Source organism: Phocoena phocoena, chromosome 14 (assembly GCF_963924675.1).
Source record: "Phocoena phocoena chromosome 14, mPhoPho1.1, whole genome shotgun sequence".
Lineage (NCBI taxonomy): Eukaryota > Metazoa > Chordata > Mammalia > Artiodactyla > Phocoenidae > Phocoena > Phocoena phocoena.
In genome coordinates this window covers 81,785,254-81,808,211 of record NC_089232.1, presented here as the reverse complement: position 1 = coordinate 81,808,211, position 22,958 = coordinate 81,785,254, and the positions used below count along the sequence as shown (strand labels likewise).

The 22,958-nt window shown below is 51.6% G+C and overlaps 2 protein-coding genes and 1 pseudogene across 4 annotated transcripts in view; 1 reads left to right on the top strand and 2 right to left on the bottom strand.

Annotated features, from left to right (window-relative positions):
• Positions 1–2,689: 2,689 nt before the first annotated feature.
• Positions 2,690–12,106, bottom strand: NTSR2 (neurotensin receptor 2). The gene is given in 6 exon segments (XM_065890861.1): positions 2,690–2,744; positions 3,413–3,531; positions 3,533–3,710; positions 4,697–4,787; positions 6,386–6,635; positions 11,483–12,106. Coding segments are annotated over 6 exon segments (1,317 nt in total).
• On the bottom strand, positions 10,060–10,828 carry LOC136134104 (cyclin-dependent kinase 8 pseudogene; annotated as a pseudogene).
• An 8,738-nt stretch (positions 12,107–20,844) lies between the features above and the next one.
• Positions 20,845–22,958, top strand: part of LPIN1 (lipin 1) — a 120,980-nt gene continuing 118,866 nt past the window's right edge. For all 3 annotated transcript variants that reach the window (XM_065891052.1, XM_065891050.1, XM_065891053.1), the window contains exon 1: positions 20,845–20,925. In XM_065891052.1, coding sequence (XP_065747124.1) covers positions 20,845–20,925 — 81 coding nt within the window. The remainder of the gene's footprint in view (positions 20,926–22,958) is intronic.

The following is a 22,958-nucleotide window of genomic DNA, read 5'->3' as shown; positions in this document are numbered from 1 at the left end:
ACGAAGAGCCTGGCAACACACCTGTGTGCCCACAGAGAGGCTTTTCTTCCTTGGCAAACTGCCTTAAAGGAAAGTTCCAGCGGGTGAAACATGGGCTCTAAGTTTTTGAACATTTCTCCAGCTTCCAAAATTTCTCATCTATTTCCTTTCTAGGAGGGCACTCTGATTTTCCCTCCCTCCACTGTCTGAGCACAACGGTCACACCTGGTTTCTGGTGGCAATATGGGCTCTTGTCATTGACGTTTTGAAATGAATGTATTCGCCGCAAAGTGCTGCATCACTATTGTTTTGATCGTTGTTTCTTTAGAAACTTTTGAGGCTGAACGTATGTCCTCTGGTGTGTTTCTTGGCCTTTGAGGTCTTGGTGTTTTCCTTAGTGATTTGCATGAGATCTTTGGATAACATGTAAAGTAACTCCTTACGTATCGTTCATGTTTTCTTAAATTGTCTTCTCAATATGTTTTTCTTTAAATTTTGGTCCTGCTGTTCTTTGCTAGTCACAGGGCCTCCTGTAAGGGTTTACCCAGTTACCAGGTTTTACCCAGTTTGAGGTCTAGAGTGATGACCATGACAATAGTGACGACTAGTATTTATTGGGCATTTACTGTATACCAGGCACTGTGATAGGAACTTTTCATTCTTTCTCATTTCGTCATTACAGATTGATTATTAGGTACTATATATGCATAATCTCTTATCTGAAACCCTTGGGATCAGATGTATCGATATTTTGCAATTCAGAGTATTTGACTTTTTGAAAAGTAGCATGGTTTATATACCACTTACCACAGCAACCCTAACAGGGTGTTATGGACTCAATGCTGGCATCCCTCAAAATTCATATGTTGAAGGCATAACCCCCACTGTGGCTGTATCTGGACATGGGGCCTCTAAGGAAGTAATTCAGGTTAATTACTGATGAAGTAAGGTCATCATAATGAGGTCATAAGGATGGGGCCCTGATCCAGCAGGATTAATGTCCTTGTAAGAAGAGACGCCCGGGGGCTCTCTCTCTCCCCCCATACACGCACAAAGGTCATGTGGACACACAGCGAGATGGCCGCTGCCCACTAGCCAGGAGAAGCCTCAGAATGAAATATAAACTTGTCAGCACCTTGATCTTTGCAGCCTCCAAAGCTGGAGAAAATAAACGTCTGTTGTTTAAGCCCCCCAGTCTGTGTTGTTTGGTGATGGCAGCCCGAGCTGACACGCAGGAACTTGGAGCATTCACGTTTCTGCAGCAAAATGTACATACACGTCTATGAAGAAGGATAACTAAGGGCTGTACATTGCTTCAAATCCAAGTCAGTTTTCGCTGATCTACGTTATTCTTAAAAACTGGATTTAAGGACTTTTGCTCCATCCGTTTTCTAGATGAAAAAACAGGCTCAAGGAAATCCCTTTGCCCAGGGTGGGCTCATCCGAGTGATGAGGCCAGGCCCCAAACCAGGTCTGCCCCAGACCGGGGCCCGAGTCCTGGGCCGACGGGACCCCGCTGGTTCAATTGCGTCTGTACCCCCTAACGGAGCTGCACCAAAGTTTGTATTTTGCACTGCTTCTTGCTCTTTCCTACTTCACGGTGCTCTGTGGGCTTTCACTAGAATGAAGGAGGGTGCCCTCCCCCGCCTTCACTAAGGAGCTCCAGAGATGGACCTTTAAGATCACCCCACAGGGATCCTCAGCCAGTGCGGCGGAGCCCAGGCACACGGGGCAGAGAGGGGGCGCCCACCCTCCACGTGTCGGTCTGGAGTCTGTCCTGTTCCATCCACCGGGCGGTCTCATGCCCGACCCTCGGAGCCACCTGACAAGAGGTTCCCAAGACCAGCCCCGTGTGGCTCCTTCTTTCCAGGTGGCCCTTCCTCTCCCTGACAAGGAGGGTGGTGGGCTCTGTGTAGGCTCTCTCTGAAGTGTGTTGTCATCGCCTCCGGCCTTTTCTCAAGGGCTTCGGGGCTGGGGGCCGGAACGGTCACCTCCCACTCATGCAGTGGCCACTGCACAGCACCCCAGGCCGTGTGCCCTTCCTCCTGGCCACCTTTCCTGTCTTCCTTTGCCTGTTCTAGCTTCCCACCTCCAACAGGGTACTCGTCCAGGCGCGTGTGCGTGTAGCGTGTGGCGTGATACGTGTGCATGAATGTGTGTGCACGTGATGTGTGTGTGATGTGTCTGTGTGACTGTTTGCCCGTGATGTGTGCACAGGTGCTGGTTCCAGGACTGGGGACCAGGGTGAGTGACGGACGGAGTTCAGGGAAACATCAGCACAGTTCATCAGAGAGAACCTTTTTTTCTTTTTAAATTTTATTTATTTATTTATTTTTGGCCGCGTTGGGTCTTTGTTGCTGTGCGCGAGCTTTCTCTAGTTGTGGCGAGCGGGGCCTACTCTTGGTCGCGGTGCGCGGCTTCTCATTGCGGTGGCTTCTGTTGTTGCGGAGCACGGGCTCTAGGCGCGTGGGCTTCAGTAGGTGTGGCGCACGGGCTTAGCTCCTCCGCAGCATGTGGGATCTTCCCGGACCAGGGCTCAACCCGTGTCCCCTGCATTGGCAGGTGGATTCTTAACCACTGCGCCACCGGGGAAGCCCCAGAAACCTTTTCTTGGTCCGTCTGCTCTGCACTTCACTTTTCTCTTCCTGCCCCTTTGCAGATCTGTGGCTTCAATGGCGACAGACAGGAAAACCACCCTTTCCCTCTGGGCTCAGGCCTCACAAGCCTTCAGGAGCAAGGCTGGCCGCGTCAAGCAGTACTTGGCCCTGTGCAGGCAGGAGAGGGGCTGAGGCCTGCGGGGCAATGGAGGGAGCCTGCTCTGACATAAAGAATGGAAATGCAACCTTTCCGAACACTGCTGGCCAGAGCACGTCTGTGGGGCTGTTCTCCAGAGCAGGCAGCCCTGCCGTCATCCCACGGCTGCACCGGCCGCCTCACGTCAGGCAGACACACAGGTCCGAGGCCAGAGGGGGCAGCTGGTGACTCCAGGCTCTCTAGGGCCCACAGAACGCTCCTGCTGGGGTGAACGGCTGCTCCCTTACTTGGAGCGACTGGACGATTTTACTACAGCTCATGTGATCTAACAAGGCAGTCAGCTCTGGGCACTGTTGGTTTGTCATTTGCAGAAATTCAGGAGAGCAGAGAAACAGCAATAACAATAGTAATAATAATAGTAATAACAATAGCAACAAAAATAATGCCAGCGGAAGTATATTCTTTATTACACACCAGGCACTGTGCTAGGCGTTTACTCTTCAGACAACAGGAAAGATGGGTATTATTCGTCTCCATCGCACAGACGAGGAGACTGAGGCTAAGAGGTGTAAGTGACTCGCCTGCGGGTACACAGCTGGTGAGTGGCAGAGCTGGGGGTCCCTGCAGGTCCGCCTGACTGCATGGCTTGAGTTATTAGTGATGACATTGCTCCTCTGACTGCTGGATAGCTGTGCAGTCAGTGTTACTCTTCTCATTCTTCAATTGGATCCAGGCCAGGATTCCTGGGGGAGCCCCAGGGCCGGATGCTGTATCCACTAGGACGGGGCTCCGGGGCCCCTGGGGGGAATGGCTCCGTGGGGTGGTGCTCTCGACACAGGGAGCTGAGGGCTTCCAGGAAGAGTTTTCTGAAGGAGGAGGAGGACACAGCATTGTACAGCACAGGGGTCACCGCCGAGCTGACGTAGGAAAGCGTGTTGGTCACCATGTAGAAGTAGTGATAGAAATCGTAGAGCTTGCTGGAGGAGAAACCCGGAAGGCAGGTTAGAGGGCCTGCCGCCTGCCCGTGGCATCCTCCCCTTGCTGCTGGGAGTGTCTCCCCTTCCACACGGCTGCGTGAGGAAGGCCTGCTTCCTGCTATCGGGAAGCTCAGTGTGAATTCAAGAGACGTTCCGTCACACCAGCTGCCCTTGGCTCACCTGCCCCACCCAGCCTTTGAGTCCCTGTGCCTGGTTGCCCGGCCCGGTCACCTGCGCAGTGAAGGGCACACCTGCCGGTGGATGGGGGCCGCTGGCCAGCCCGCTGAGACATGGGCCTCATGCTGCCAGGTGTGGTCAAGGAGATGTGGCTTCACTAAGAGGAGAAAGTCCTGAGAAGCTGTGCCCCTTGTCGCCGTGGGAAGGGCTGTGTGTGTGCATGTGTGTGCACGTGGGGGTCGGAGGGGGGCGCTAGCAGCTCTCGAGAAGGAGCCATCTGTTGACACAGCTATCTCCTTGGAGGCCACGTGGGATCTCTCTCCTCTCAGATGTTTGACTTTCCTTTATGATCGAGGCATAGTGATTTCCAAAAGGAAGATAAGGGATTCTCTGCTTTGCTTTTCTCCAGTTGTGTCATAAAAAGGGTGTGCATGGTTTGGTCTCTAAGGGGCCTCTGTTAACTCATGGAATCACAGCTCTGAGCCTTCTTCCCTCTCTCCTTGTAAGAACATGGCCTTTTCCCCGCCCCCTACCTGTAGGCCGCCCTCCGTCCTGCCATCTCCGTCAGGATGCCCATAACCCTGACTACCACTCACATGGCCTGACCAGTTCAGAGAGGTTTCCGGATGATGCTCTGTTCCCCACCCTGAGCTGGGAGCTTTTGGGATAACAGACTGGGCAGGACCGGATAGAATGGAGGCCAGAGTTCTGGGGAACCCAGCAACTGGGGGTCCCTCCGGAGAGCAGAGGCAGCCCTGGCCCCGCCCGGCTGCCCCTCCCTGTGTGCTGGGGCTCCTCCCCTCACTCACTCGGTCCACCCGTTGTCAGGGACGTAGCAGTACATGAGCCTGCGGGCGTGGTACGGCATCCAGCAGACGACATACACAGCCACGATGGCTCCTGCAGGACCGGAGAGAGACAGACAGACAGGAAACACGTAACAGTTACACCATCTCTGGGGAAGAAGCTGCCCAAGGTGACAAGAGCATTTCCCTTGAAATTGCTCCTGGAGTCTAGGGGTTGGAAGGGGACTTTGAGGTTATCTGACACACCCTTACCTGGATCTGTTCCCAAACCTGGTGTTACCCTGTCCTCTGAGTGAATGTCCACTTTAATCCTGACCTGTCCACTGACATGCTTCTAGAAACTGCTACAATATCTATAAGCTCCTGGTCACTAGAAAATACTCCCAACTCAGGGCTAGATATTCCCACTTTGTCTGACTGCAGAGACAACAGAACTCAAATGTCCTTCTGCCTTATAAGGCCTCTCCCTCTTCTGTCCCTTTTTCTGATTGATTGATGGCACCACCGCCCATGTGGCACTCACATCGTAAGCCACAGAGTCTTCTTCTTTCTCCATTACCCCCGAGATCCAATCTATTACAGAGCATCTCCCTCTCCATTCCTTCCTCACTTCCACTGTGCCCACCCTAGGGGCCCATATCTTCCCTCCACCGGATTATGACGGCAGTCTCGTAAGTGGCTCCATTGTCCCTAACCTTCTACCTCTTCCTTTCCTTTCTTCTACTCCTGCCCTGAATGGCAAACCCGTTCTCTAATCCACTGTGGCCCCTGCACCAGCAGCGCCCACCTCAGCTGGGAGCTTGTGAGAAATGTAAATTCTCAGGCACATCCCAGGCCGGCTGAATCAGAATCTCTGGGTTGGGGGCCAGTGGGCTGCGTCTTACAACTGTCCACATCATTCTTGTGCACACAGAAGTTTGAGAAGCAAACTTCTCAAACTTGGAGAGCCTGTCCTCTAAGACTGCCGAGCACATATATCTCAAGAGCAGCTCTGGACACCAGCTCTTGCCATGACGGCCCGTTGTCTATGGAAGGAAATCCAGGCCTTTCATGTGCTGCCTCTGTTACTTGTCACATCACATTGCACTTGGCTCCTATATTTTGGTCCTGCCCACAAGACCGTGGCACTGATGACAGAGGAGACCCTCTCCCTTACTCCATCCTCCCAGACCGTCGTGAGTTCCTGGATCACAGCAGGTGCTTGGAAAGACCTCTGTTTCCCTGTGCCTTTAAAGTTGCCCTTACAAAGCCAGGTTTGCCCAGATATGTAGAAAAGCAAACACACTGATCCATGTCACATTAGGAACAGCAGAGAGTTAGTGGAGAGCTGGATTTGGAGACCCAGCTGGTTTGAGTCCACTGTTCCTGGTCTGTGGATCCTTAACTACCTTTGCTCCTTGCGTCCGTCTGTATGGCCAGACGCCCTGAGAAGCAGCCAGACATCTGCTTGTCTTTGGGCACCACTCCCTGGATCAGACTGGGGGGTTCACGTGCACAGTTCCCATTCTTTCCTTTAATTCTACTGCTGCACCTTACAGAAGCCTATTGGTGATTATATAACTCCCCGGGGCAAAGAGAAAAATGAGGGCTGGAGGGGGGCAGTAACTTGCTCAAGGTCACGTGGCCAGGTGTTGGCGGAGGCAGCCCTGGATCCGGCCCTTCCCCTCTGGGCGGTGTTACCGGGCACTTAACTGAGAACTTGGATGCTGCGCTGGAGGCCACGGATCCGGCGGGAGTCCTTGTGTCTCACCAGGGCTGCCTGGCCTCCCAGGGCCAGTGTCCTCCTCTCCTCGCTCATTAGCTTCAGGTGGCTGGGGGCGGAGCTGCCTGTGGCAGAAGGGGATGGCCCCTGGGAGCAGAGGGCCTCCAGGTGGCTCACGGTGACCCCGCTGAGGAAAGCAGTTAATGCCAAGGGGAGCACAAAGGACGCCAGCACATTCACCTGGAAAATGTAATTCCAGAGGTTATGGAGGTATCACCAAGGCTCAGTGATACTCTGGTCATCAGGCCGGGCCCGAGGGCCCAGGAATGTGTAGCAGCAGGAGTGGGGGGTGGCAGGCGTGTGGTGACAGCAGGCTTACAAGAGGAAGTCGAGAAAATCCTCAGAAAGTAAGGAGAGAGCAATGAAAATGGAAGAGAAAAGATAAGAAAATTTGGGACGTTTAGGATGCTCACCATCTAAATAATAGCCGTTCCAGAAAGAAAAAGAATAGAGAAAATATAACAACAACATTGAAACACACGACCAAAACCACGTTTACGAAAGATTTCCCAAAATGGAGGAATGTGAGCTTCTAGACCGAAATTATAACAACAACATCGAAACACACGACCAAAACCACGTTTATGAAAGATTTCCCAAAATGGAGGAATATGAGCTTCTAGACCGAAATTATAACAGCAACATCGAAACACACGACCAAAACCGCGTTTAAGGAAGATTTCCCAAAAGGGAGGAATATGAGCTTCTAGACTGAAATTATAACAACAACATCAAAACACACAACCAAAACCACGTTTAAGGAAGATTTCCCAAAAGGGAGGAATATGAGCTTCTAGGCTGAAAAGCATTTGGCTACTCAGAACAATGAATGAGAATAAATCCATGTCAGGGCGTGTTCTTAGGAATTTTAGTGCCTGGAGATAAAGTCTTGAAAGCTTCCGAAGGGATAAAATGGCACATACAAAGGATGGGGTACCAGAATGTCATTATACTCACTCAAAACAACAGTGGAAGAAGCTAGAAAACAAGAGTGATGTGTCACAATCTGTGAGGAAGTCGATTTCCATCTTATAACTTTCTGCCCAGCCATATTATGAGAAACGCAAGGATAAAATGAAACATTTTCAGACATGCAAATTCTTAAAAATTTTTTTACCTTCTACAAACTTTCTCTCAGGCCACAGGAGGTTACAAGAGCATATGTTCCATCAAAATAAGGTTATGAACAAATACAGAGGGGGAGACCTGGGATCCCCAAATCAGTGTCCCACAGGGGAGCAGAGAGATGGGGTGGCATTGGCAAGGTGCCAGCTCTGCACCCAGTGAGGCTGGAGCAGAAGACAGGGCTCTAGGGATGATTGAAGAAGACAAGATGAAGCTGGTAGATTACCTCATGGGTCTGAACATATTGAAATGGTATTTATACTTCTGGTAGAGAAGGAAAAATGAGTTAGGAATAGATGGGAAACTAAGCAAATGAGAAGGGAAAAAAAGGCTATTCATTTATTAACTGCAAGGAAAACAAATACTGGAGATAATATTGTAATATTGGAAAGGACAAAAACCAAAAATATACAACCTGGCTCATCAGTGAAGAATTTTACATAGTCACAATAAAATAAATATTGACCATGAATCTAACCAAATACCATGACATAATGATACTGAAAGGATGGTGAGAGGAAGTGTGTGTGAACATGGGGTGTGGAGGGCAGGGATGGGAATGTAAAAGAATGACGTATTCATCTTCTACAGGTACAAGTCAGTGGATAAACTTAAGGCTGACGGATAAAGCAGGCGTATTCTTTGGAAAATGTAGGCAAAATGTAGCGGGAGTTATGTAAGAGTGGATGGTGGTTGCCTCCAGATCAGAGACTAGAAATCAGAGCATGGAGGAACAGAAAGGGAGCAGCTGTTCAACTTTATATACCTTGTGTTTTAAATGTTTAATTTTTCAAATTCAAAATACATGTGTTGTAGGGTTTTCTCCTCCTCAGTTCTTTCCCTCTGCAAACATTGAAAAAAAATGAAACATTTTAATAGCACTTGAAAATCAGTGCAGAAAAAATGGGGACTTCCCTGGCAGTCCGGTTGTTAGGACTCTGCTTTTCTACCGCAGGGGGCATGGGTTCCATCCCGATCGGGGAACTAAGGTCCTGCAATTGTGCGGCCAGAACGACAACAAAAAATCATCACAAAATATCTCAATTGGGTGCTGCACCTTTTTAAGGAGTTATCATTCAGGCTTTTTTCACCTTAATGCATGCTTACAAGTCAGCAACACCTAGAGAAAAATAAAACACTGTACATGACAATCATTTTAAGTTTGTTGTGGAACCAAACAGGTTTTTATTGACAATATACTTACTATCAAACTGTAACTTTAGTACCAGTCAAGACAGAAATTGAAGGTAAAACATATATTCATAAGTTAGTAATTAATCTTTGGCACCTTTGAGATCTTTCTAGAAGAACTATCAAGGCATACCTGGAGATATTGCGGGTTTGGTTCCAGACCACTGCAATAAAGTGAATATTGCAATAAATTCAAGTCACACGAATTTTTTTGTTTCCTAGTGCATATAAAAGTTATGTTTACCCTATACTGTAGTCTATTAAGTATGGAATAGCATGATGTCTAAAAAAAACAATGTACATACATTAATGTAAAAACACTCTATTGCTAAAATTTGCTAACCATCACCTGAGCCTTCAGTGTGTCATAAACTTTATTGCTGTCATAATCTTTATTTGAAATATTGCGAGAATTACCAAAATATGGCACAGACATGAAATGAGCAAATGCTACTGGAAAAATGGTGCTGATAGACTTGCTCAACGCAGCGTTGCCACAAACCTTCAATTTGTAAAAAACACAGTAAAGCCAAGAGCAATAAAACAAGGTAAGCCCTTGCAGCTTTTTCTACTTTCAAAAACTCTGAGCATTTTCCTTGGTCAAAAAGCATTGACTCATGTGGGTAATGAATCAACTCACTGATAAGACACTAAAAAGAAAGCTGGGCCAAAATAATTTGAGTCTGGTTGTTCTGTTGTGTTAACACAGGCTGTACATCTCAAACGAAACATTTTTGACATACACCATTTGTCAAACAACACTGGTACACTGAAAGAATTCACTACATATAATGTCAAAAGCTTGGCCCGCGAACACTTTATGGCTTTCATTGCATTTGTTGGTCCGTACCAGTAAAGCAAACGTTGAAAGTAGCATATCTGCAGCACAAACATTGCTTGACACTTTTTTTTTTTTTTTTTTTTTTTTGCCGTACGCGGGCCTCTCACTGTTGTGGCCTCTCCCGTTGTGGAGCACAGGCTCCGGACGCGCAGGCTCAGCGGCCATGGCTCACGGGCCCAGCCGCTCCACGTTATGCGGGATCTTCCCGGACCGGGACACGAACCCGTGTCCCCTGCATCGGCAAGCAGACTCTCAACCACGCACCACCAGGGAAGCCCCTGCTTGACACTTTTTTCTCTCTCAGGCCTAACTCCAATATAAGTACAGCCTGGAAGCCACTACCCCAGTCTGTGAAGCGTGGTAGAACTTGACAACCAGGTCTTTGGAGCCTGGGGTTGTTAGTCCATTGTCGGGGGGCCACACCAGTGTGCAGCGGGAACCAGGCAGTCAGGCCTTGGGCAGAAGCAGCAGTGCACTGACTGTTCTGCTGACTGATTCCCTGCAGCTCACAATCTGGAGGCAGCTGGGACGCTGGGAGGTAGATGAGTGTCCCGTGCTGCCCCGTGGCCGGGATGTGCTTGGGCCAGGGCTGGGGCAGGCAGCAAGCATGTGGGCAGACCGCTGAGGTCTGAGGTCACAAATAGTCCACCTGATGCAGTGCTAGGAGGAGCCACTCCCACTGTTGTCAGTGGCTTCCGTTATTCTGACTGCTGTCTTGATTCCCTGCAGGACCAGTTCCATTAGTATGGTTACTGTTGGTGGGTTTTGGTGTTTGTTGTTTTGGTCTCCTTTACCATCAGGTCCAGACTGGGGTAAGGAATTTGACAACTTGCAAAAATGTCTGATATAGGAAGTGTATTTTTTAAAAATTAAGGATCCTGCCTAGCCGGCTTTGAGTAATTCTCCTGATAGGGACCATAGTAAGCCACTTTGAAAGCAAGTGGAATGTTTTCTTATTGGGTTTAACTTCACATTTTTCCATATTCTCAGTAAGGCTGCAGTGGATATATGTATTTCTTTTGAAACGCTTCATTAATGTTGAATGTCCAGGCCTCTTTTTATGTCTGCACAACGTCCCAGTAAACTAGTTGTTCTTTCATGTTCTTGTCATGGGGCTAAAGATGACTAGTTTTGGTGATAATAAAAAAGCAGAAGCCTAGGGTGGGTCATGAAATCTATATTTTTACCTGCTCGCAGGGTAATTCTTATACCCCATCACATTTGCTCACCACTCCTGCAAGAGTGGGAAGCCTTCAGAGTTAATTTTGAATTCAAACCTGGACTTCTTTTTCTTTATTATTTTTTTTTTATTGAGGTATAGTTGATTTACAATACTGTGTTAGTTTGAGGTATACAGCAAAGTGATTCAGTTATACATACATACATATTTTTTAAAATTTTCCATATAGGTTATTACAAGATGTTGAATATAGTTCCCTGTGCTATACAGCAAATCCTTGTTGCTTACCTATTTCATATATAGTAGTTTTTATCTGTTAGTTGCATACTCCTAATTTATCCCTCTCCCCTCCCTTTCCCTTTTGGTAACCATAAATTTTTCTATGTCTGAGAGTCTGTTTCTGTTTTGCATATATATTCATTTGTATTATGTTTTAGATTTCACATATATGCGATATCATATAATATGTGTCTTTCTCTGGCTTAACTTCATTTAGTATGATAATCTCTAGGTCCATCCATGTTGCTGCAAATGGCAATATTTCATTCTTGTTTGGACTTCTCTTAGTGTTTCACTTTAGCCAAGTCTCTCCACAAGTCCTTTGTAAAATGGGGCAATGAGACCCAACTTTCCGACTGGTCTCCAGTATGAGAGATGAAAACAGGCTGTAGGGTCGCCCCTCCCGCTTACCTGGATGAAGACCTGCAGCGTGGTACGGCTCACCAGCACGGTGCACACGCGTGAGGCGGGCTCCGGCTGCCCGCCGGCCGTCTCCAGCTCGTGCTTCTGCCCCATGACGATTGCCATGGGCAGAGCCAGGCCGAGCGAGGCGGCCCAGACGAGGGACAGCAGGAGGCGGGTCCTGCGCGGTGTCAACAGGCTTCGGGCGCGCAGGGGCTGGCAGACGGCCAGGCAGCGCTCGGAGCTCAGGCTGGCCACGCTGAGCACCGTGGCGTAGGCGCACAGCTCGCGCACGAAATAGTAGGCGCGGCAGCCCAGGTCGCCGAAGACCCAGGGGTAGTGGAACCACACAAAGTTGTAGAGCTCCATGGGCACGCCGACCAGCAGCAGCAGCAGGGCGGAGAGCGCCAGGCTGAGCACGTGGCAGCGCAGGCGCCCGGGGGGCCCGGCCCGCGCCTTCAGCACCACGTGCGCGGACAGCGCATTGCCCGCAGTGCCCAGCGCGAAGATGAGCGAGTAGAGCGCGGTGAAGAGCACCTTGGCCCAGAGGCGCGTGTCCACGCCCAGTCGGGCGTCCAGGCCCAGCGCGGGGCCGGGGCTGGGTCCCGGGGGCCGCGGGCTGCTGGTCTCCATCCCGCTCCCGCGGCTGCACTCCCTCCCTCTCCCTGCCCGGAGACTGGGCGAGCTGCCCCGTTAGCCTGCGCCTCCTCCTCTCTGGGAACCTCCAGAACAGGAGGACACGCCCCGCGAAGGGTGCCCCCGAGCCAGCGCAGGACCGCGAGGGGAGGCCCGCTAGCCGCGCTCGCATTTCTCAGTTCAGCTCCACGCAGGAAACACGTGCTGGGTGGACGGTGGGCTCCGTTTGGGACCTGAGAGACATGCGTTGGGCCAGACGCCTGCACGTACTAGCTGTTTGACCTTGGGCAAGTTATTTTTTAACCCTCTCTCAACGCATTTAAAAAATATTACTGCAGAATCTCTGTGAAGTTGAAGTGGGTGAATCTGTGTGAAACTCTGCACTGCAGCATAAGTAGGCATCCCACACGTACTGCGTGCCCCTGCGCTGTGCTACTGTCTGTGTATATAGTCCCAAGGACAACTGATCAAGAATTTGCCCGCAGTTCAGCATTTTGCAGCCGTCATTCTTCTTGCTAAAGCACTCTTTCATCTTCTGTTAAAGGCTGTTTCAGTGCCGCACCGATAACCTCAAGGACTCCTTTGTCAGTGTCAGATGCCTCCTCATGATATCACGTTTCCCCAGTCCTTCAAGAATGTCGTTCTCATGGAGCAGTGTCAGCAAGGGAAAAGAAGTATGTTTCGCGTGTTTCAAAACCTTCCATTGGTCTCTTTCCTAAGCCCTTCTAGAACACCAGAATTTTACAACTGGAAGGCCCTAGTGGAGGCTTTCTTATCTCACCCTTAGCTCCCCGGGCATTTAAGGCCAGAACCAGGTCTCCTGATTTTTTGTCTTCAGCAAAGTTGTTATGGCCCAGTGATATTTAATTCTTCCATTTGGATATATAACCTTACAGTCACTTTTGGGGCTAGGGCTTTTATATATATATGTATATATATATATATATATATATATATATATATGTATATATAGTTTGAATTTTTAAAATATTTATTTATTTGGTTGCATGGGGTCTTAGTTGTGGCAGGCGGGCTCCTTAGTTGCAGCTCACCAGCTCCTTAATTGCAGCATGTAGCTCCTTAGTTGCGGCGTGAGAACTCTTAGTTGCGGCATGCATGTGCGATCTAGTTTCCTGAACAGGGATCGAGCCCAGGCCCCCTAAATTGGGAGCACGAGTCTTATCCACTGTGCCACCAGGGCAGTCGCAACATATATGTTTTGAGTGGACACAATTCAGTCCATCACAAGGATTCCATACATACGAGTTTTAGACAAATTTTCTTTAAAGCAAATAACCAATATTAATAAATTTTTAACTTTTTACTGGGTTTCACATAGCTCAATCAGGCCTATAGGACCTGGAGAAGGGCAAGTTCCTGCTTCCCTTTGGACGAATTCTCCAAGGACTTAGTCTCCCAAGGTCTAGACTGGAAGAGTGGAAGGACCCCCGGGGTGGAGTCGGAAGAGGTGGGTCCAAGTCTCATCTCTGCTGTTCACTGGTTGTGTGTCTTGGACAGGCCTCCTGTCTCTCTTAGCCTAGTTTACTCTCTGAAAAGGAGGAATGAAAAATACTATGATCTGTTTTTCTTATCTCTTTGGGTTAGAGCACAGAGCAGATAGGAATCCTCAGGGCTGGAGTTCCCAGGCTGTCACTGCAAGGAGTTAAATTCTTAACTCTTTTGAGGTAAAGAAGCTCCAAGAAAAAGGGGGCAGTCTCTGGTTTTTCATTTGTGGTGCTATTGGGGGTGAGTCCGTTTTCCAGGACACACCATCAAAGACATGAAGAGGTATTGTTACCTTTTAAGGACAGTTCTAGGCAAGCATCCCGTGTCATGTAGAAAGAGGAGAATTTCCTTCATATCTTCTGTGGTTGGGCCTCTCCAGCCAGGTCAGAGGAGGACGGTAAAATGCAGTTAACGAGTGAGTAGGAAGATTCAGCACCAGTGACGCACCCAGTGGCTTCCCCTTACAGATGTGTGCAGAGGGATTGCAGTTTCTCTCTTCACCCAGGGGGACAGAGGAGAATGACTGATGTGCCCTCTGGTTGTAGATCTCATGCATGGTCCCGCTAACCTGAAACTCTTCCTAGAGAGTGTATCTGTGTATAGATGCTCGGAGACTAGCGCTTGCTTCTTCAATACCCACGAGAACTTACTTTTGCCTCTGAATACAAACATCACTTGTGTCAAGATTGGTTTCAGCCTGTATTGCAAGACTCTGATCCTTGATATCCCCCACTGTCTATGTTAGAATCAAAATCTTGGGGCTTCCCTGGTGGCGCAGCGGTTAAGAATCTGCCTGCCAGGGCGGGTGACACAGGTTCGAGCCCTGGTCCGGGAAGATCCCACATGCTGCGGAGCAACTAAGCCCGTGTGCCACAACTACTGAGCCTGCGCTCTAGAGCCTGAGAGCCACAACTACTGAGCCCGCGAGCTACAACTTCTGAGCCCGTGCGCCTAGAGCGCTCTGCAACAAGAGAAGCCACCGCAATGAGAAGCCCATGCACCGCAACAAAGAGCAGCCCCCGCTCGCCACAACTACAGAAAGCCCACGCGCAGCAATGAAGACCCAAACGCAGCCAAAAATAAATACATGAAAGAAAGCTGCCTGCTGACTTAAAAAAAAAAAGAATCAAAATCTTGGCTTTCCTGTTTAGCCACAGACCAGGCTTAATCCCCCATCTCTAATTGTGCAGTACATCATTCAGAACCACTCAGTGCTGGAGGGCGCTGCCAGGGGTGGGCGGTTACGGAAGGGCAGCAGTTCTGAGTCCAGGGATGCCAGAGGTGGGGTGTTGCTCTGCTCTGGGCTGTCCGGGCAGTAGTGTCAAGTATTGACAAGGCTTCCTGGCCAGGCAAGGGGGTCTCTGAGGCCAGGAGTCGGGGTTTTCTGCTTGCTTTGTTTGCTCAGGTTCCTGACTTTCTTGCCTGTTGCTTGTAGGATCCCATCCCGGGGGCTTCTTCTGTGGATTGAACTGTGTCCCCGGCTCCCCAACTGTTGAAGACTTCGTGACTGTATGTGGAGTGAGGAAGTAATTAGGGTTAAACGAGGTCATAAGGGTGATTAGTGTCCGTATAAGAGGAGACATCAGAGAGCTGCCTCCCTCCCTCTCTCTCTGTCTCTTTCTGTCTTTCTGCCACATGAGGACACAGTGAGGAGGAGATGTTCTGCAAGCCAGGAAGAGAGCTCCCACCAGGAGCCAAATCTGTTTGGCACCTGAGTCTTGGACTTGCAGCCTCCAGTACTGTGAGAAAATACATTTCTGCTGTTTAAGCCATCCAGCCTGTGGTATGCTGTTCTGTAGCTGGAGCAGACTAAGACAGTTTCCGATCCCTAATCAGCTTTTGGTCCTGATGCCGACAAATGACCCGGAGAGATTATTTGCTACTTGAACCTTGAAAAAAAGACAGTTAATTCCCTGTTTCCCTCACTCCAGGAGTGAGTTATGGTGGGGTTTTCTGACTCAGAGGAACAGAGTTTACTTTCATGAGAACAAGAGAGTCATTGTGTGTGTGTGTGTTTGTGTGTGTGGTGAGAGAGAGAGCGACACAGAGAGACACAGAGAGACAGAGAGAGGGAGGCAGAAGATGTAACATATCCTGTGTAGCGTGACATATCCGCAGATTCGGACCTGGACACTTTGGAGGCCGATATCCTGCCTCACACACCTCAGGTCACTGATTCCCCTCCTGAGGGGCCTGGCCTCAGCCCCTCCCCTGGCTGGCCTAGGTCCTGCCACCACCCCCTACCAGTCTTCTTCACCCCTCCCCATATCCTTGTAAACAGCTCCCTTGTCAGGCCGTGACCCAGCTCCAGTCTCCCATCTGTTCTCAGCTACGACCTTGACCAATCTAGTGTATGTGCATGATAGAAGAGTGTTATCCAAAATATACACAGAATTCTTAACGCTCAGTTAGATGAAAAATGCGCCAGAGACCTCAACAGACACCTCACCAAAGAAGATATACAGATGGCAAATAGACGTAAAAAGTTGCTCCACATTATGTGTCATCAGGGAAATGCAAGTGAAAACAAACATGAACCACCATCAGACACCTACTAGAAAGGCCAAAATCTGGGACACTGACAGCACCAAATGCTGGAGAGGATGTGGAGCAACAGGAACGCTCATTCGTTGCTGGTGGGAATGCACAATGGTGCAGCCACTTTGGAAGACAGTTTGGTGGTTTCTTACAAAACTAAACATACTCCTACCATACAAGCCAGCAGCTGTGCTCCCTGGCGTTTATCCAAAGGAGCTGAAAATTTGTGTCCACACAAAAGCCCTCGCAGAGAGGTTTCTAGAAGCTTTATTTATAGTTGCAAAACTTAGAAGCAACCAAGATGACCTTCAGTAGGTGAGTGGATAAACTGTGGTGCATCCAGACACTGGAATATTATGAGGCACTAAAAAAAAATGAGCTCTCAAGTCATGAAAAGACACGGAGGGAGGGAGAGGTGACAGGCTGAGGACAGAGGACATTCATGGCAGTGAAACTCCTCTGTATGGTTCCCGTGGGGGTTACATGTCATTAGACATTTGTCAAAACCATAGAACGTGAAATACCAGGAGTGAACCTCGATGGACTTTGAGTGATAATGATCTGTCAGTACAGGTTCACTGATTGTAAAAAATGTACCCCCCTGGTGTGGGATTTTGATAGTGGGGAAGGTTGTACATGTGTGGGAACAGGGACTCTATGGAAACTGTATTTTCAGCTCAATTTTGCTGTGAACCTAAACCGCTCTAAAAAATTGTTTATTAATTTTTAAAAAGCGGATGTGACTTTTTCACATGCTGGGTCACCCTCTACTGTGTGAGGTACTATTGGAGCTAAAGATGAGTAAGGCCTGGACCCTGTGTCTACAGTGGTTGACATAATGAGACATAAACTCACAGGTAACTCACCTGCCCCAGCACACGCTAAGTGTCGGATAAGGGGAGTGGATGGTGAGGATTCTGAGCTCCACCTCTTCCTGGCCAGGGGAGCCCCTCTGAGTCTGTTTCATCTGGGAAATGACAACACCTAACCTTGGGACTTCGAGATGATATGTGTGAGAAAAGCACTTGGCTCATGGAAGAAATGTCAGTCCCAACCTCACATCCTTTTTCTCGAAGGTCAAAGCACGGAAACATCCTTATGGAACAGAGAGATCAGGGAAGGCTCCATGGAGGAAGAATTCAGTTTGACCTGGGCCTAGAAAGTGGACACTTTTGGAAAGGCGTTCCAGGAAGGGGTCATAGCATGAGCTAAGGTTCAGAAATGGGAACATCCAAGGTGCTCTTGTGGGACCTCGCAGGAGACTCCCAGACCCTGGGCCTGGCCGTCTGGGAGAAAGGAGTGCCCTGTGCATTCTTGCAGCCAAGAGCATGCAGGGGCAGTGTTTCAGGGGAAATCCAGCATGGTCCTGGCCGTGGTCCCTTGGGGCAGCGAGGGAGTCCTCAGAAGCTCCAGTGGAGGACAAGTTGGAGAGTGTGGCCAACAGAAGTACAAAATAAAACAGAGCCTCCACTTCTTTGCCTGTAAAATGGAGCTATTAATACCCACCTCAAAGTTACTGTGAGGATTAATAGTTGTTACGTCTTTTTTTTTTTTAATTTATTTACTTTTGGCTGTGTTGGGTCTTCGTTTCTGTGCGAGGGCTTTTTCTAGGTGTGGCGAGCGGGGGCCACTCTTCATCGCGGTGCGCAGGCCTCTCACGGTCACGGCCTCCCTTGTTGCGGAGCACAGGCTCCAGACGCGCAGGCTCAGTAGTTGTGGCTCACAGGCCCAGCCGCTCCGCAGCATGTGGGATTCTCCCGGACCAGGGCTCGAACCTGCACCCCCTGCATTGGCAGGCGGACTCCCAACCACTGCGCCACCAGGGAAGCCCAGTTGTTACGTCTTTTTGAGGGTCTGATACACTCCAGGCATTGTGTCAGGGGCTCTCTGAGCCTGGCCTCAGTATCCCCACAACAGCCCTATGATGGAGAGACTATTTTTATCCCTGTGTTTCCCAGATAAGGAAACAAAGGTTCTTAAAGGCCTGAGTCAGAACAGCTTCCGGGGGCCGAGTCAGCCCCAGGGCCCAGGTCTGTGTGACTCAGATGACGAGGCTCAGTCATCACACGGGGCTTCCGGGAGCCAAGTCAACATTCACGTCCCCATCTCTAGGCACACCAGTCAAGCCAGTGCTGGCTGTCAGCGGCCTGACGAGGCAGCAGGACACGCATCGGCCTGACCTCCCTGCCAACCGGGTTGAGAAACGCGCCTGGGCCCAGAGCCCCGAGGACCACGCCTACCCTGCTTGTTCACCCCAAGGCTCCACGTGATAGCGTCTCAGGATGGATGCAGTGACGCCGGTGTGCTGTGTGCAGGGTGACTGCTCCTGTGTGGCTCTGTGCATCTAGGCTAAATGTTCACCGTGACCAGGTATAACTATAGTCTCATCCCTCATTGGTCATGAGGTTCTCAAAATATCCCGACAGGATGAATTAAAACTAGTAAGAGTGGTGGGGACCCAGCTCAGTACAGATGTCTTAAAGTGTTATCTTCTCCCTTCCACTGAGGACATGTGGGAGCCATTCCAGGGGTGGGCTGGTGGGGGTCTCCCTACTTTTTCTGCTCTTCCCCAGTGGGAGGAAGGTCAGCGGTACAGTGTGACCGGGACCGTGGTGACCTGGGAATGCGGAAGCCGGGGGCTGAGGCCCTCCCTGCTCCTTACTAGATGCAGCACCAGGGCAGCCACCAGCCCCAGCCTACAAAGGGAGGGCATTATACCCATCGTGTTAGATAGGACACGCCAGGCACCTTTCATGTGTTCGCCCACGCCACTCTCAGCACAGCTCCGGATGGATTCCTTGTCAGGATCCCCTCCGGAGGGAAGGAGGAAGAAGAGTGAAGCGAGTGGAATGGGAGAAGGCCTGGCTGGGGAGGAGGGAAAGGACCAGAAAAGGTGCTTCTCGGCCCACGGAGCAGAGTTGGGAGACTTCAGGAGGTGGTTGGTCTTAGCGTCACAGGCTGTAGGGACAGCAGCTCTGGGGGACACATGGGGCGAGGGGACCCTCTGTGCTAAGAGTCAGGGAAGTTGTCTCCCTCAGTCCCTGTCAAACTGGATCGGAGCCTCTGCATGCATGCTTGCAGCGTGCCCTGGACCCCCTCCCCTCCCCTCCCCTCCCCTCCCCTCCCCTCCCCCTCCCCCCTCCCCTCCCCTCCTCTTCCCCTCCCCCCTCCCCTCCCCTCCCCTTCCCCTCCCCCCCCTCCCCTCCCCACTCCCTCCCCTCCCCTCCCCCTCCCCTCCCCTTCCCCTCCCCCCCTCCCCTCCCCACTCCCTCCCCTCCCCTCCCCCTCCCCTCCCCTCTCCCTCCCCTCCTCTCCCCTTCCCTCCCCTCCCCTCCCACTCCCTCCCCTCCCCTCCCACTCCCTCCCCTCCCCTTCCACTCCCCTCCCTCCCCTCCCCTCCCCTCCCACTCCCCTTCCTCCCCTTCCACTCCCCTCCCTCCCCTCCCCTCCCCTCCCACTCCCCTTCCTCCCCTTCCACTCCACTCCCCTCCCTCCCCTCCCTCCCCTCCCCTCCCCTCCCACTCCCTCCCCTCCCCTTCCACTCCCCTCCCTCCCCTCCCCTCCCCTCCCACTCCCCTTCCTCCCCTTCCACTCCCCTCCCTCCCCTCCCCTCCCCTCCCCTCCCCTCCCCTCCCACTCCCTCCCCTCCCCTCCCCCTCCCCTTCCCTCCCCTCCCACCCCCTCCCCTCCCTCCCTCCCCTCGCCTCCCCTTCCCCTCCCCCTACCCAGAAACACCTTCCCTCCTGCCCTGTGCTCCTCTGAGCCCAGCCCCATCAGCACAAACCCATGACTCCCGGCAGGATGAGAACCACATTTCAAGCACCATGTGTGGGATCAGGCTGACCCTGCTTTGTCACTTCCCGCCTTGTGACACAAGACCAGCTCTTCACGCTCCTTATTTCGCTTGCATAACCTTAGATGCAAAATACGTACCAGAAAGCAGCTTCCTGGTGTGTGCGGGGCATTCAAATCCAGTGAGTGGTCGCGATGCTGCCGCTGAGCATGATGGAGGTGACTGGGGCCCACTGGGGAAGGGAGGCCACCGACCCCAGCCTTCCTGACTCCCTGAGGGGTGCCCGGGCACGGAGAGAACGGATTCCCCGTAGCTTTTGTGGGACGCACAGGGAAGAAAGTGAATAGAAAGTGAAGAAATGATCTGCACAGCTTTTTTTGCAAGGTTCCAGCATGTGAGGTGGTCCCTCCCTTAAATCCCCTCCTCCCCTCAAATTCCCTCTAGAGGCAGCACTCGTGGGTTTGAATCCCAGTTCTGTCCTCTGTTGCTGTGACCTTGGGGAAGTTAGTCAATCTCTGAGTCTCACTGCTGATTCCTCAGAGCTGGTGAGGAGAGAATGGCCAGTCCCCGGCCAGCAGGGGTCACGCCCCCTCACCGGGTGTCCTTCTCAAAAAGTCTAGAGAAACTGGCATCTGTGGGAAAAGTCTGCATCCTTCAGGGAGCGGGAGGTGTCCCAGTGTTGTTTTCTTAGCCAGTCCCAGGTGGGAGAGGGTTTGCAATTCAGCACCCCGCTCTTTCCTAAGCCTTGTGACTTGGCGAGGCTCCTGGGTGTAAAGAGAAGCCGCCTGCTCTGGGCTCAGTGTCGCCAGCCCAGCCTCCCAGCTCCTGAAATTAGCCGCTGCAGACACTGCTCTCCGGGCACTGGGTGAGGAGGCGGCTGGCATCCCTCGGCCCGGCCATGGAGGAACAGGACCGTGCCTGCGGCTCCACCTGGGAGCCCTCACAGGGCAAGAGCCCCCCGGACTCACCTTGGTCATGGGTAAGGGCCAGGGCGTGGCCGCTTGCAAACCACATCCCCTCCTCCCGCAGCTGAGGAGCGCTGATGGGACCTGTGGGTCTCATTGGGGATCTGTGCATTCCTACTTCTTCAAATGAGTGACAGGACCAGCTGCTGCCCACGGGCCCCTGCTATGGAGGCTGCATTTATAGAAGAGGGTTTAGAACTTATTCAAGAAGCGAAGGCTTTTTTCTTTGCCTTGGATGGAGAGAAATAGTGATTGCTTTGAGCCTCAAGATAGGGCGTTATTTGAGGGCTCCCGCTCGCCAGGCACAGTGCTGGGACCTCTTGTTGCCGTCTGTGTCTGCATGCGGGAGAGGAGGGAGGCCCTGAGTGTTGAAGTTACTGGACCGACACGGTCATTTAAGCTGGTTGTCTCAGAGAGTGTGACGTGTGTGCTATGAGTGCCCCTGGACTCCAAGGCCGGTGGCTGCACCGTCCTGCCTTTTCTGGATCTCATCCTAGATGCCAAGGCTTTGTTCAAAGGTAGTTATTTTCATTTAAAGCCCCAAAGCAAGAGCAGAGGGTGCTCAGATAACCCCAAGTGGAAGTGGGGACCGAGGACGGAGCCTGGGCTAGAGTCAGGCCTTGTCCTTTCTTCCGGGTGTTCAGATAACCCCAGGTGGAAGTGGGGACCGAGGACGGAGCCTGGGCTAGAGTCAGGCCTTGTCCTTTCTTCCTGGTGTTCAGATAACCCCAGGTGGAAGTGGGGACCGAGGACGGAGCCTGGGCTAGAGTCAGGCCTTGTCCTTTCTTCCGAAGGCTGGAGGTTTGGCTGCAGTGAAGACAGGGTGTTAATCTCCCACCCCGAACGGCATCTAGGACACCTGTGATGTTCCTCAGCTGCAGAGGCTGGGCCGGCACTGGAGGGTTCCACACGCCCTGCAGGCAGAGAGAGCCTGGGGCCTTCTGCTCCCTACGGAGAAGAGGGTGAGGGTGTGGTGTGCGCGGGGCAGACAGAGCCTCCCGGCTGCCGGTTCCCCCAAGCACCTGTCGCTTGCACTTTAGGCATGTTCCCCCCGCGGCGCGGCTCCTTTCCCTGCAGGGGCGAGGGACCTTGCTGTTGGCGCTCGGGTCAAAGTGCCGGGGGCCGGGCGCGGGGGGCCGAGAGAGAAAGAGCGTCTGGACTCTGCTCCCGCCATTTGCCGCCTGGCCCTTTGGGCCGGTGTTTCCTGGGTGGACAGGTGCTTGCAGAGGAGACTGGTCAACATGCCTCCCTCTGCAGGCTGAGGACGGGAACGGGGCCTCCCCCAGCAGCGCTGTGCAGATCAGTGGCACCCGCGCTCGGGCTAAAGGGACGGTTTTGTGGTTAGTTGGGATTAAGATGGCTGTGTCTCATTTCCATTCCTGGAATGTCTCTCTTGGGCAGAGCAGCCCCCTGCTGCCCGAGAAGCGCCCCTACTTCTCCCTCGTGGGGAGCGCTCTCAGAAACCTCTCCCGGGCGCACTCTGGGACCGAGTCGCCCGGCCTTGGGATGCAAGTTTTATCGTTGTGGGTATCTCTCTTGTGTAGCCCAGGCCGACACCGTCGTTCCCATTTGACAGCCGAGCACACTGAGGCTTTGAAGTTGGGACTTGCCCGCCGCAGCTTGGGGGCCGGCGGAGGACGGAGACAGGATGGCAGCCCCGCCTGTCTGTCATCCCTGGTACCCAAGGCCGCTGTGATCCGAGGAAGCTCTGACGATATCTGCTTTCTGCTATGTCTTTGGATTATCAGTTATTTTTCCTGGTCATAAAAGTATGTTTATTACAGAAGATTTAGAATCTACAGCAAAGTGTAAATAAGACAGTAAAATGCCAGTCATCTCACCCCTCGGGAGGTAGTCTGGGAACTTTGTAAACAGGGGTCGTCGTGCTTCATTTCCCTGAAGGCTCATTATAGTTAAGCCACAGAAAGGATGTCAAAGCCTCTGGTCCCTTTTTATTTCAACCCTTACACCGCCCTGTGTGCTTGATTCTAAAATCCTCAAAGGCCCCTTGGCTGTCCCACTGTGGCCTGGATCCCCTGCTGCGTGG